The 15487-nt window shown below is 43.0% G+C and overlaps 1 protein-coding gene across 2 annotated transcripts in view; it reads right to left on the bottom strand.

Annotated features, from left to right (window-relative positions):
* The window catches only part of LOC142139686 (uncharacterized), a 48454-nt gene that overhangs the window by 29111 nt on the left and 3856 nt on the right, over positions 1-15487 (bottom strand). Inside the window, exons 2-3 of one of the 2 annotated variants that reach the window (XM_075197511.1) lie at positions 14319-14375; positions 4612-4668 (exon numbers count right to left, since the gene is read on the bottom strand). In XM_075197511.1, the coding sequence (XP_075053612.1) occupies positions 4612-4668; positions 14319-14375 (114 nt within the window). The remainder of the gene's footprint in view (positions 1-4611; positions 4669-14318; positions 14376-15487) is intronic. The other variant, XM_075197512.1, reaches the window with a different exon arrangement.

Consider the following 15487-nt stretch of genomic DNA (forward strand, 5'->3'; position numbering starts at 1 on the left):
TGAATCTAAGCTGTTGACTGGCTGATACTCCACTCCCATCCCCCCTGACTTCCTCACACGTCTCACTCTTGGAATAAAAATACATTTGCAAAAAGAGAGAGAGGGGCAGTCAACAGTCCTCCACTATGGCCGCCCCCATAAATATGAAACTGAGGGGGAGCCACGCCACTTATCTCCTCTTCCAAGGCAACAGCAAGTCCCCACTCTCTACATCTTTGACTTCGCCCATGACCCTCTGCATGTGGGTGTGTTCTCTCTTGTTGCAGCAGCCCAACATGCATTGGCCTTCTGCCATTTGCCCATCATATGGCCACCTTCATGGCTGGCCTCAGTACCCACCACCATCTCTGAGAGGAAGAAAAACTCTTGACAGTTATCAAATAAATAGATAATCCATTCGCTGGGTATAGGTGGATGGGAGTAAGGACAAAATGGACCCTCTAGGTCAGTGGTGGGCAAACTCAGTCCTCAAGGGCTACCACCAGTTCATGTTTTTAGGATTTCTTTAATCATGCACAGCTGAGTTAATCTATTTGGCTGGGTCAGTAATTATCCCAGCTGTTTCTACAGACAGAAATCCTAAAAACATGAACTGTTGGTAGCCCTTGAGGACTGAGTTTGCCCACTATTGCTCTAGGTTGTTCCTGAAACTCAAATAGCCTCCCCACCATTTTCCAAGTTACTAAACGCACTATGAAAGGGAAGAAAAGCAGGTTCCACATGGTCCAAGTCCTCTCTGGGGGGTTCCAGTTCCATCTCTTATAATACATCAAACCTAAATAGGCCTTCTGTCTCCACAGAGAATCATAGGTCCATGGTGATGAGTTATAGACTTGACCAATAAATGTAGAGGATCAGAGGAACACTGGGACAGATAATGGTGGTAATCACTTCCCAAAGAGGGACAGAAGTCTGTGATAAGGAGAATACAGATGAATGTTATGTACAGAGGATCAAAAGTCCATAGTGAAGGAGAACTATGTGATCATTACACATATAATTTGAGGTTTATGAGGAAGGAGAATAGGGGTGATCATTCCATCTGTGGATATCGACTTCTACTGGTGTATTAGATATAAAATGCAACTTGTTGTGTTTATTGCACATATCAGGAGGCGGTTGTTAAATATTAAAGATACAAAGCATCAGTTGAGATCAGTTGATCTGTCTGGTTTAGTGCAATGTAGTATAGGTGGACCACTGATGCACCATCAATGTACCAAGGATGCCCTACTGAGATACCACTGAGCCAACACTGACATCCTTAGCGTTTCATATACCTGAGGTCTTCAATAGTCACCTATCTAAAGAGGCTTTTAACAAATCGTCTATCTGGGGAAAATAGTGGGTACCCCATACCCAACATACTTCACCATGTGGGGGCTTCTACTCCGGTCTGTACACAGATGAAAACCCGATTTGCAACAGTCTACGGACAGCTGCCCTCAAGCTCCTCTAAATGAGTGAATAACTAATACCAATGTCTATCATCTACCTCATATTTTATTCTGATATATTCTTACATTCATCGTATAGTGGCTGATACACTGATTATATTTTTATGAGTAATTGAAGCATTTTGGCATATAATATAACTTATAATATAACTTATAATATAACATATAATATTACTGGAACTCTTTGTCTCTTTTTTCTGCTTTGTTTTTGATAACATCTTCATGAACCTGACAATATTTTGGCACAGAAATATGAAAGTTTAAATGAATAAAGGTCAGGGCTGGCACAAGTGCCCTATGCAGACCGTCGCCTCCACCAACGCCCACTCCAGTACTGTCCCAAATGCTTCTTACATAGTGTGGAGTGGGGGGGCTGCATCTAGTGTGTCAGACTGGGAGTGTGACATCATAGCTCAGTGTACTGAAGGAGGGGGCACAGTGTACTGAGGAGGGGGCACAGTATACTGAGGAGGGGGCACAGTGTACTGAAGGAGGGGGCACAGTATACTGAGGAGGGGGCACAGTGTACTGAAGGAGGGGGCACAGTGTACTGAGGAGGGGGCACAGTGTACTGAAGGAGGGGGCACAGTGTACTGAGGAGGGGGCACAGTGTACTGAGGAGGGGGAACAGTGTACTGAAGGAGGGGGCACAGTGTACTGAGGAGGGGGCACAGAGTACTTAGGAGGGGGCACAGTGTACTTAGGAGGGGGCACAGTTTACTGAGGAGGGGCACAGTGTACTTAGGAGGGGGCACAGTGTACTGAGGAGGGGGCACAGTGTACTGAAGGAGGGGGCACAGTGTACTGAGGAGGGGGCACAGTGTACTGAGGAGGGGGCACAGTGTACTGAAGGAGGGGGCATAGTTTACTAAGGAGGGGGCACAGTGTACTGAAGGAGGGGGCACAGTGTACTGAGGAGGGGGCACAGTGTACTGAAGGAGGGGGCACAGTGTACTGAAGGAGAGGGCACAGTATACTGAGGAGGGGGCACAGTGTAATGAAGGAGGGGGCACAGTATACTGAGGAGGGGCACAGTGTACTGAAGGAGGGGGCACAGTGTACTGAGGAGGGGGCACAGTGTACTGAAGGAGGGGGCACAGTGTACTGAGGAGGGGGCACAGTGTACTGAAGGAGGGAGCACAGTGTACTGAAGGAGGGGGCACAGTGTACTGAGGAGGGGGCACAGTGTACTGAAGGAGAGGGCACAGTATACTGAGGAGGGGGCACAGTGTAATGAAGGAGGGGGCACAGTATACTGAGGAGGGACACAGTGTACTGAAGGAGGGGGCACAGTGTACTGAGGAGGGGGCACAGTGTACTGAAGGAGGGGGCACAGTGTACTGAGGAGGGGGCACAGTGTACTGAAGGAGGGAGCACAGTGTACTGAAGGAGGGGGCACAGTGTACTGAGGAGGGGGCACAGTGTACTGAAGGAGGGGGCACAGTGTACTGAGGAGGGGGCACAGTGTACTGAAGGAGGGGGCACAGTGTACTGAGGAGGGGGCACAGTGTACTGAGGAGGGGGAACAGTGTACTGAAGGAGGGGGCACAGTGTACTGAGGAGGGGGCACAGAGTACTTAGGAGGGGGCACAGTGTACTTAGGAGGGGGCACAGTGTACTGAGGAGGGGGCACAGTGTACGGAAGGAGGGAGCACAGTGTACTGAAGGAGGGGGCACAGTGTACTGAGGAGGGGGCACAGTGTACTGAAGGAGGGGGCACAGTGTACTGAGGAGGGGGCACAGTGTACTGAAGGAGGGGGCACAGTGTACTCAAGGAGGGGGCACAGTTTACTAAGGAGGGGGCACAGTGTACTGAAGGAGGGGGCACAGTGTACTGAGGAGGGGGCACAGTGTACTGAAGGAGAGGGCACAGTGTACTGAAGGAGGGGGCCTATGTTTATGAAGGAGAAGTGATTAAGGAGGAGACGGTCCCTTCTATTTAATCTTTTATGGGGTTTTTTGGCCTAGGGGTGCCTTCAAAAATTACTGAGACTCTAGGGATACCTCAGACCGAAAAAGTTTGAAGAGGAAGAAGGGTGAAGACTTGTATCCAGGACATTTAAAAAGTAAGTGACAATAACTTCTTACGCACTCCTACTATTACTATGATCTTATGAGTTTATGGAGACATTATATTATTGTATCAGTGTCCTTAAATATATTTTATATAATAATCATATTTATATCACAGTAATTTGCAAAAAAAATTAAAATAGTTTTACAAACAATACATATTCTTCACTTAATTATTCATATATCAACAAATGTTTACTGTTTCATGTATTACTCTCTTTATTAAAGTTTATTATATGATTTGTATTAAAAGAAGCAAAGTATTATTGAGTTAAAAAATAATTTATACAAGAGGAGGAGGGCGCAAATGTTTTTTTTGCAGGGAGGCCCCAGACATGCTAACACCAACCCTGATAAGAGGAGGAGTCACAGGGTAAGAACATTGAATGAATAATATTATATCACTCCGTCAGTGTTATAGATGCCCCTAAACCCTGAGGCCCCAGGCGGCTGTCTAAGTTGTCTTACTGGCGGCTCCGGCCCTGATAAAGGGATTTCCATGATTCATAGTCGTAAGGTTTTACTGTGACTTTTACAGTTTACACCCCATGCGTTTTTTAACGGAACATCCATCATCTGCCAAATGTAGGAGCCGATTGATATTCCGGAGAAAGACCAGGGAGTGTGCGCACACTTTGAAACGCGTGTGGCAAACAGGTCGGACACTTGTGCACATACAGAGGTGTTGTGGGTCCTAGTTGGCCATTATTAAGATCCTACTTTCCAATTTGCTGTAAAGTATTGGTGCAATGCTGAGTAACCAACAGATTACTTCCTAGATGGAGACCCCTGGACCCACCACAAGGGTGATCCCTACTCACCTGATCCTGTCTCTGCTCTACAGGTCAGGAGAAGATCTGGATAACAGAGGATCCAGCAGATGAGTCTCCAGGATCAGTGGATTCTAGAGGAGCTCAGAGCCTGTTATATGGAGACCAGAGGGAGTAAAGAGGAGCTGCAGGTAATGTCTGCTGGTCATTATATCATACGAGTACCTGGGAGTAATATTGCTCTAATCCCCATGTATTCAGGAAGATACGGTTGATACATAATATGACTGAGGTGAGTATTATTTACTTACTGGTTATTCTACTGGAATAGGTGGGAGTACTCGCATTGTCCTGAGATGAGTCATAACCTGTATAGAGAGTATCATTACTAGAGCATACTGCAGTATACAGACAAACATCGTATGGGAAGACTGATAATAAATACAATAACGACTGAAATATAAAACCAGACATAGAAAAATTACTGTGGGTTTGTGACACCACAGATTCTGTTTCTATTACTGAATCTGATATAAATAAATATCTGAGGATAACAGACATAAATGGGGATTACACTAGTGCTGTATATACAGTAATATAATACAGTAATATATAGTACTGGGGAAATGTTTTCTCTGAATATAAAACAGAAGTATTACAGGTGAGGACAGATTACTGTAAATGTGATCACATTATACACAGATATATTATAAGAAACATCATTTCCTTACAGGAAGTATTATAAAGTGGAAACTGATGTTGTATGATTCATCCATGTAACTGGTAAATACACATTACTGCAGGTGTAATAGTGCAGGAGTATAGAGATGTGTAGTAACAGAGTAACAGTACTGCAGGTGTTTATATAGAATATAGTAGAGATATGTAGTAACAGAGTAACATTACTGCAGGTGATTCTGGGGTATAAAGATGAGATTACACCTACGTAGCATACCTGTCATGCACCAAGAGCTAGCACCTCAAATGAGACAGAAGTTAGTGGACCTCGAAATGGTTATAACATAAATAATCTATTGGAATTACCACTAAGCAGAATCATTGATAATAAAAAAGTAAGAAGAGCATGTTGGAGATTTGCCAGGAAGAGGACACTTGAACAAACTGCCCCCACGTACAGTCAGGGGGGCGGTAAGAGATGCAAAGATGACCCCAAAGATTACAGTCTCAGAGCTGCACAGTTTAGCTGAGTCTTGGGGTTCTAAAATGTAAAAATCCACTGTCAGACGCCACCCCCACGACCGAACCCTTCATGGAGACCTTATCTGTAAGAAGCAGGGCCTGATCAACCACTAGGCTGACCAGGCTGCAGCCTGGGGCGCTGGCTCCCGGGGGGCGCGGCACTGTGGGTATTTTTTTTTTTTTTTAAATTTTTTTTTTTTTTTTCTTCATTCATTTTTTTTTTCGGGGTGGGGGAGGGGGGGGGGGTCGCCGCGGGGGGTGGAGGGCTTGACGATCAAAAGCATTGGTGGTCAGTGGTTAGCAACATGCCCTGCATATCTATAGGGAGGGGGGGAACTGCCCTGCATATCTATAGGGAGGGGGGGGGGGGAACTGCCCTGCATATCTATAGGGAGGGGGGGGAACTGCCCTGCATATCTATAGGGGGGGGGAACTGCCCTGCATATCTATAGGGGGGGGGAACTGCCCTGCATATCTATAGGAAGGGGGGGGGGACTGCCCTGCATATCTATAGGGAGGGGGGGGGGAACTGCCCTGCATATCTATAGGGAGGGGGGGGGAACTGCCCTGCATATCTATAGCGAGGGGGGGGGGAACTACCCTGCATATCTATAGGGAGGGGGGGAACTGCCCTGCATATCTATAGGGAGGGGGGGAACTGCCCTGCATATCTATAGGGAGGGGGGGGAACTGCCCTGCATATCTATAGGAAGGGGGGGGGGAACTACCCTGCATATCTATAGGGAGGGGGGGAACTACACTGCATATCTATAGAGAGGGGGGGGGGGAACTACCCTGCATATCTATAGGGAGGAAGGGGGGACTGTCATGCATATCTATAGGGAGGGAGAGGGGGGACTGTCATGCATATGTATAGGGAGGGAGAGGGGGACTGTCATACAAATCTATAGGGTGGGAGGGGGGCTGATATATGTGACTGGGGGAGTTTTGATGTGACGGGGGGGGATAGCTACAGAGTGGAGGTAAGGAAAATAGCTGCAAGGGGGATGAATGCAGGGTGGGAGGTAAAGAAAATGGCTGCAGCAGGGGTTAAGGAAAATGGCTGTGGGGGGGGGGGGGGTTGTGGTTAAGGAAAATGGCTGCAGGGGGTATTTAAAAAATAGAGCAGCTTTGGGGGGCAGAATCTCATGATTGTGTGGTGGTCACATGGGTGGTCTCAGCAATCACTAGAATACTAAATATTAGTGAGATGGGGCTGGTAGAGGTTTGTATTTGATTGACAACAAATATTCAGATATTGCTTATATATGCCTGTCCAATGGGGTACTTTTAGCTGGCCATAATGGAGTGTTTTGTTTTAACTAAAGGGCCTAATCATTCAGGGTTTGCATTATAATACATTTTTGCATTTTCAAAAAAGGACGGCAACTTTCCAGAAGCCAACGAGAGGATAACAAAGTTGCAAGAGAGAAGAGCAAGGACAGGTAAGGGACAATGGCACAATCTGTCTAAATTTGAATGCTGGAGAATACACCTGAACATTCATATTCAGGAGTGTTCCTATACACATATATATTCGGAGGAGGGGGGGGGTAGCTGCGGCCGTATTAGCCTAGGGCGGCCAGAACCCTTAATCAGGCCCTGGTAAGAAGTGTCCTCGACGAGATGAGACAACGGTATAACCTGGTCCATACACCATCACCATGTTCAGAGACAAAGGTAACCGGATACAAAGAGAAGCCCCTGATGCCTATTGTCACATATGCTGGTGGAACATTGATGCTTTGGGGTTGTTCTGCTGCTGGTGGTCCAGGGGTTGAAGTGAAAATCAAGAGGTATAATAATTTCACTCTCTACCAGGCCTCTGCCAGAGGCTGAAACTTGGCCATTGGTAGAACTCTCAGCAAGATAATGACCCCAAACACACATCAAAATCCCCACAGAGATGGGTTCCGGGAACACAAAATCAAAGTTTCACAACGACCCTCTCAGTCTCCAGATCTGATCCTTATTGAAACCCTGAGGTGTGTAGTGAGGAGGACAGTCCACAAGTGACCACCCAATAATATAATACCTGTAAACGTTCTGCATGGAGGAGTTGTCCAAGACCCCTCTACAAGTGTCTCCAGCTAGTTACAGAAAGCGGCTCAGAGCTGTTATTACTCCATCACCAAATTTTATGGGGGAGCCAATATTATCGGAACCTGTATTTTTTTCAAAAACTTGTGTTACTAAAGAAAAGCTTTTTTGGTTCCAAAATACAGTGGGAAAATAAAAACCGTGCAGCTTACCTCATTAATTACACCTGAAATATGACTTATTGCAATGGGTGGTTTATTGCATATATTGATTTCAGCTTATTTCCATGTAGGGTGCCAGAAACTCTGAAGTTGACTGTAGTAACAGAGCAATATTACTGCAGGTTCAACACTGCAGAGTAACAATTTGACAGCTGTATCATTAAAACTGTAAATATATATAAATATATTAGAGATGTTCACTGATCCCTGTGTTCTGGTTTTGGTTTTGGTTTTGGATGTGGATTAACTTCGTGTTTTGGTTTTGGTTTTGGCAAAACCGCCCTTCTTTAGTTTGGTTTTGGATCTATATTTTTTAGAAAAATTGCTAAAATATGCTAAAATCACATAATTTTGCTCTTTTTTTGTTCCTACATTATTATTAATCTCAATAACATTAATTTCAAGTCATTTGAAGTCAGATTTGACCACCTCACAGATCACAATATTATTTTCATACACTTTCGGACAAATACTTCAGCGACCTGGCTGGATGGTAAGTGACAGAGCAATGACACAAACACACGGCAGTTCCTAGCACATCTAGGACACATTGTCACACAGCAGTGGCAGAAAAGAAAAGTGGTGCAAGATGGAATTGTCCTTGGATCATGAAATCAGTTATGGTTCATTTGATCGCTCCACCTATTCCTTGGATAACTGTGGTAATTCTACAGCTAATACATGGCGATGAGCTCCCGGGATGTGTGCTTTTATCAGACCCAGACCAATCCAGGGTGCCAGACAATGCACTAAAAAGAGCCATTGTAATTCACAGCAAAAACAGGTTCATCACTGAGCTTCGAATCAGCCTCAATTCCCAAAAATTATAATATAGTTAGGTACTGTGACTGGATCACTGATAAATAACTTCTGGTATAAATTTATTTAAAGGAAATAGCGCAGGGCGCTTATTTATATAATTGCACATGCACTTATACTTGATATTGTGTATATTTTAGTAAGGGAAATCTTTACTTTCTGAGACCAGGGGAAGAAATTTGTTTCTTGTTTAACCTTGCTAGAGGAGATGCATTACTTCTTAAGGTATATATCTGATACAATAAGCCTTTGTGGATTGAAGTATTTTGTGTGTTGGGATGTGGGGAAGTGGCTTGCTTGGGGTTTGTACCTTTCTTTTGGAATGTGTATTCTGGATATTTTGATGTGTGAAGGTCCAACATTGAAGACAGGAACTTTTATTTAAGACTGGCTCCTAGACTCTCTGCATCTGAAAACCAGATGTAGGACATCACAGCATCTCTAGAAGTTCATAGATAAGTGTAATTATTGTTGGCTTTGCAATACATGTAAATCTATGTTTGTGTAAACTAGAGATGCTCAGGCTTCATTCCTGGAGAACTGGACATAACCGAACTTAGCAGATCCGAGCACCGAGCCGACCCGACTTGGTACTTTCATGCTTTTTCGGAGTTGAAAACGAGGTAAAATGTCATTGTTAAGTCGTCGCATCTCAGATCTCAGGAGTTTCTATAAGTACCGCCCTCAACAGCGATCTAGCGCCATTTCACAGAGGGACACAGAAGGGGTAGAACAGTCTGTAGAGCAGTTGGGCAGCGTCATACGTAAAATAGAAAGAGGAGGGGGTAGCAGTGTTCTTCAAAGTCTACAGTGACATTCAGGAGAGCTCCATTGCTCCATTGCTAATTGTCATTGCTGAAATAGAATTAATAGGTCTGGCAGGATTGGTCTTCTAGATCTGCAGTCGCATAATGTACAGTGTTATATAGGTAACACACATAGAGGAGAGCTCCATTGCTCCATTGCTAATTATCATTGCTGAAATACGAATACTAGGGCTGGCAGGCTTGGTGTAAATCTGCAGTCACATTGTACTGTGTTATATAGGTTATACACAAAGAGGAGAGCTCCATTGCTAATTGCCATTGCTGAAATATGAATACTAGGACTGACAGGCTTGTCTTCTGAATTTTCAGTCAAATTGTACGGTGTTATATAGGTTATACACAAAGAGGAGAGCTCCATTGCTAATTGTCATTGCTGAAATAGAAATACTAGGGCTGACAGGCTTGTCTTCTGAATTTGCAGTTAAATTGTTATGTGTTATATAGGTTACACTCAAAGAGGAGAGCTCTATTGCTCAATTGCGAATTGTCATTGCTGAAATACAAATACTAGGACTGGCAGGCTTGGTATAAATCTGCAGTCAAATTGTATGGTGTTATATACATTAAACACAAAGTGTATAGTTCAATTGATAATTGTCATTGCTGAAATACAAATAATAGGACTGGCAGTCTTGGTCTAAATCTGCAGTTACATTTTACTGTACCATAGCTCACTCAGAAGCAGGAGAGGTGGCAGGGTTCAGTGCTGAAACAGAAATTGTAATAATAGGGCTGTCAGTGTTCTAAAAAGTCTCCAGTGACATTCTACTGTGCCATAGCTCATACAGAAACAGGAGGGTGACATTGTTCTTGTCACTCTCCAGTCTTAGTCATGATGATACTAATCTCTCTACCTCATGTGCTAAAATCTATGTCCAGGTGCATAGTGGTTTTAAGTCAGGGCAACAAAAATTTAAGTAAAAAGCTTGTACCTTTGTAAAGAAAAAAACAACTCTCTAATAAAGGTGAAAGTTTCCTCTAGAAAAACATACAATTGCCAACATGCCATCCTACCAAAAATATTACCAAGCATACCAGCATCAGGTAGCTCCCTCCTCTCAGCTAGATCTCAGCACCTGCAATCTACACTGTGATCATATTCACCCTCATCAGTGTGTACATCATCCTCAAACAATACTAATTCATCCCCACTGGAATCCACCATCACAGAAGTCTGTGTACTTTGATGTAAGTGCCGGTAATGGCCTTCCTCATGCTCATGGAATTTGTAGTTCATTTTTACGGAAGAGCTGTCACAATTTTTGGGCAATTCTTTTAGACCAGACCAAATGTCAAAATGTTGTGCAGACTCATCTTCATCACCACTGGGTGTCTTGGGAAAGCTCAGTTTTTTCCTAGCAGCAATTTCCAGAGAAACTGAAGGAGGAGACATCATTGTGTCTTGTACCACTTGAGCTTGAGCTTGCTGACTAGGAGCTTATTGCATCTCTTGAGATCGGGGTCAGTTGGAAAGAAAGAAAAGACATAGCTCTTAAACCTAGGATCAAGTACAGTTGCCAAAATGTAATGATGTAATGATGTTAATAACTCTTGGATCCTGTTGAAGCAGATAAAGTACTTAATCAACAAGTCCAACATAATTAGCAGAATTGCTTTGTTTCATTTCCTCCTTCAATTTCTCTGGCTGCTTTTCAAAAAGTTTAATTAGGGGAATAACTTGACTCAAGCTAACAGTGTCTGCACTCTCTTCACAGGTGACTATTAAGAGTGGTTTCAGCACCTTGCACAACACGGAAAGAATGCGCTGGACTAAAGTACATTCCCCCTGCTATGCTATTCTTCTATTCTCCTACATGCTGTTGCAGAATCCCGAAAATGACCCTAAATATTTTGGGACACAGACAGCATTGCCTGCATGTCATTGTCATTTTTTAAAAAGTTCTGTACCACCAAGTTGATTGTGTGAGCAAAACAGGGAATGTGATGGAATTCTCCCCACTGCAATACTCTATCAATATTGGTGGCTTTGTCAGAAATCACATATATTCAGGTGAGTCCAAGCAGGATAATCCATGTTGCAATTACATCCCTTAGTTTTTCAAATAGGTTGTCAGCGGTATTACCTCTGATCTGCACCTTGTTTCGTCTCGGATAACCACCTCTCACTCCTGCCTTCAAGACTTCTCCCGTGCTGCTTCTCTCTTATGGACTTCCCTACCACGCTCAATCAGACTTTCCCACAGCCTTCAAATCTTTAGATGCTCTTTGAAAAGCCATCTCTTTTCTAGAGGTGACCTTATCCTCAATAACACTATTTACATTAATGCACCCTCACAACTATCCCAGTCTCCACTCTGAGCCACACTCGCTCCTCTTGTTTCAGCTGTGCCCCTTCCCTTTAGAATGTAAGCTCTCTAATGAGCTGGGTCCTCCATACCCTTTGTTCTCATGTCTTCATTAATTTTGTCTGCCTTGTCTATTCTTGTTTTATGTATGTCCTTGTCTTCCCTACTGTACGGCGCTGTGGAGCACTGTGGTGCCTTACAAATTTACGATAATAATAATAATAATAATATGCCTCTTAGTGAAGCAGATGATACACAGAGCAGCTGCCTCTGAAAAATGTGACGTACTTGGGTACATGCTGCTGCTGTCCCTGCTGGTGAAGGTGAATCACCAACCCAGTGGGCTTTCACAGTCATATAATCTTTAGTTTGCTCAGTTCCCCTTGTCCCCATATCTGTGGTTAAGTGTACAGTGGGTAGAATGGCATTTTGTAGGCCAATAATGACATTTTCGCGAACCATCTGGTAAAGGTGAGGAATAGCTTTTCTAGTAAAATGGTGTTGTGATGGAATTTGGTAATGGGGACACAAGACCTCAAGTAATTGTCTAACACCAGCTGCATTACTAGTAGATATTGGACACAGATCTATTACTAGCATAGTCGCCATGGCGTCTGTGATCCACTTTGTGACTGGGTGACAGCTTTCAATCTTGCTAAGGATTGTTTAACGGTCAATTGTTGTAAATCAATTGTTGTAAACTACTAGTAGTCTTCTTCTTGGTCTGCTTCTGGGTTGAAGATCCACCCCCAACAGCAGCAGTGGGCCTAATGCTCAAGGATTCTTCTGAGGAGTCCTGGATAGGGGAAGAGTCATCTCGCCTTAGCAACTTGGATGCAGGACTAACTCCGATCACTTGTGAGGATATTGATGATGAAGGTGTTGGGGGTGTAGATTGCAGGTGCTGGGATCTAGATGAGAGAAGGGACCTAGCCGATGATACACTGCTTGTTGTTATTTTTTTAGCATAAGTTTCTGATTTTCCCAAGAACTTTCCATGAACTCGCTTCAAGTGGCGTAACATGGATGAGGATCCTAGATGGTTAAGGTCCCTACCTCTACTGACTGTGGCTTTACAAACACTACAAATGGCTAGACCACTGTTGTCAGGATTTGGGTAAACATAATTCCACACATAAGAGGTGGATTTTTTGGTCTTATATCCAGGCATGACAATGGCCTTCTTCGTATCACGCGCAAGAACTGCTTCCACTGGGGCAGGACTTACACAAACAACATCACCCTCATAAGCATCCTCATTAGTGCCCTCGTTAGCTACACAAATATCCTCCTCATCCTGTTGCAATTCCAAAGTGGCATCCTCAATTTGTGTATTACCGGCTACACTTGGGCAGTTCATGCACACATCTGCAGAAATGCTGAAATGGGCCTTCTTTATGGGTACACTATCAGAATGGTCTCGATTACACATAACACTCGTGGATGGATTCTCCTGAGGGATTGGTGTCATTTCTGATTCTGAGTATACATTATCCTCTAATGCCTTACTGTTTTCTTCCAGCCTGGCTTTTACACGTAAAAGTATTTGGACACCACTTTTGGAGTACCTTACAAGAAGATACCTCAGTGACAGTTGCAGAACTAGCACTCAAAGAGAAAAGCGAAGGCCTCATTCTTTCCTTGCCACTGCGTGTGTACAATGGCATGTTGGCAATTTTTCTCTGCAGATAACTTTGCCTGGATTACAGGTCTTTTTTTCTTGAACAAGGTAAAAGGTGATTTTTAACATTTTTGTTTCCCTGACTTAAAAACATTATGCTCTTTTACATAGGCTTTAGCAGATGACGTAGAGGGATTACTATCATCATGGCTGGTGACAGCATCTGCTTGGTGCTCCTGCTATTCTGTATACTGCTGTGAATCCATTTTGATAACACTGTACAATGTGACTGCAGATTAAGAACAACACTGCCAGCCCTATTATTTCTATTTCAGCAATGACAATTAGCAATTGTCCCTCTGTGAAATGGGGCTGAATCGCCGTGAAGGGCGGTACTTATAGAATCCAAAGCTTGCAAGATCCGACGATGTAATGGCGACATTTTGCCTCGTTTTCAATTCTGACGATGCGCGAAAGTACCGAGCCGGTTCGGCACTCAGATCTGCTAAGTTTGGGTGTGTTCAGTTCTCGGAGAACCGAGCCTGAGCATCTCTAATATATATATCTATAAACACAATAACATTACTGCAGAGATATCAGTGGAATGATGTTGAGATATGTACAGAGTAGCAGTAAGTGAAGTATTGGTGCGATATTGAGTAACCAACAGATTACTTCCTAGATGGAGACCACAGGACCCACCACAAGGGTGATCCCTACTCACCTGAGCCTGTCTCTGCTCTACAGGTCAGGAGAAGATCTGGATAACAGAGGATGCGGCAGATGAGTCTCCAGGATCAGTGGATTCTAGAGGAGCTCAGAGCCTGTTATATGGAGACCAGAGGGAGTAAAGAGGAGCTGCAGGTAATGTCTGCTGGTCATTATATCATACGAGTACCTGGGAGTAATATTGCTCTAATCCCCATGTATTCAGGAAGATACGGTTGATACATAATATGACTGAGGTGAGTATTATTTACTTACTGGTTATTCTACTGGAATAGGTGGGAGTATTCGCATTGTCCTGAGATGAGTCATTACCTGTATAGAGAGTATCATTACTAGAGCATACTGCAGTATACAGACAAACATCGTATGGGAAGACTGATAATAAATACAATAACGACTGAAATATAAAACCAGACATAGAATACTTAGTGTGGGTTTGTGACACCACAGATTCTGTTTCTATTACTGAATCTGATATAAATAATTATCTGAGGATAACAGACATAAATGTGGATTACACTAGTGCTGTATATACAGTAATATAATACAGTAATATATAGTACTGGGGGAAATGTTTTCTCTGAATATAAAACAGAAGTATTACAGGTGAGGACAGATTACTGTAAATGTGATCACATTATACACAGATATATTATAAGAAACATCATTTCCTTACAGGAAGTATTATAAAGGGGAACTGATGTTGTATGATTCATCCATGTAACTGGTAAATACACATTACTGCAGGTGTAATAGTGCAGGAGTATAGAGATGTGTAGTAACAGAGTAACAGTACTGCAGGTGTATATATAGAACATTGTAGAGATATGTAGTAACAGAGTAACAGTACTGCAGGTGTATCAAAAGAAGAAGACGAGTGTATAGATAAGTAATATTACTGCAGGTGTAAAAGTAGAATACTGGACAGATATATAGTAACGGAGTAACAGAGTAATATTACTGAAGGTGTATCAGTAGAAATGTGTAGAAATATTTAGTATCGTAATAGAATAACATTAATGCTGATGTAAAAGTAAAAGAGTGTAGATAGAGTACAAGAGCATAGAGGTATATAGTAACAGAGTAATATTACTACAGGTCAATCAGAAGAATGACTTAGAAATGTGTAGTAGCAAAGTACCAGTACTGCATATTTATCAGTATTAGAGTGGACAGATATATTGTAACAGAGTAACATTACTGCAGATTTATCAGTAGAGCAGTGTAGACATATATATTAACAGACTAGCATTACTATTACTGTACTATATACATAGAACAGATATATATATATATATATATATATATATATATATATATATATTTATGGTGCCAATTAAGGAGCTACTACACCTACCAATCCCTCCATCCATCCCTCATTTCTTAATTCACTGCCTCCCTTCCTCCATCCATCCCTCCTTCCT

Source organism: Mixophyes fleayi, chromosome 2 (genome assembly GCF_038048845.1).
Source record: "Mixophyes fleayi isolate aMixFle1 chromosome 2, aMixFle1.hap1, whole genome shotgun sequence".
Taxonomy (NCBI): Eukaryota; Metazoa; Chordata; class Amphibia; order Anura; family Limnodynastidae; genus Mixophyes; species Mixophyes fleayi.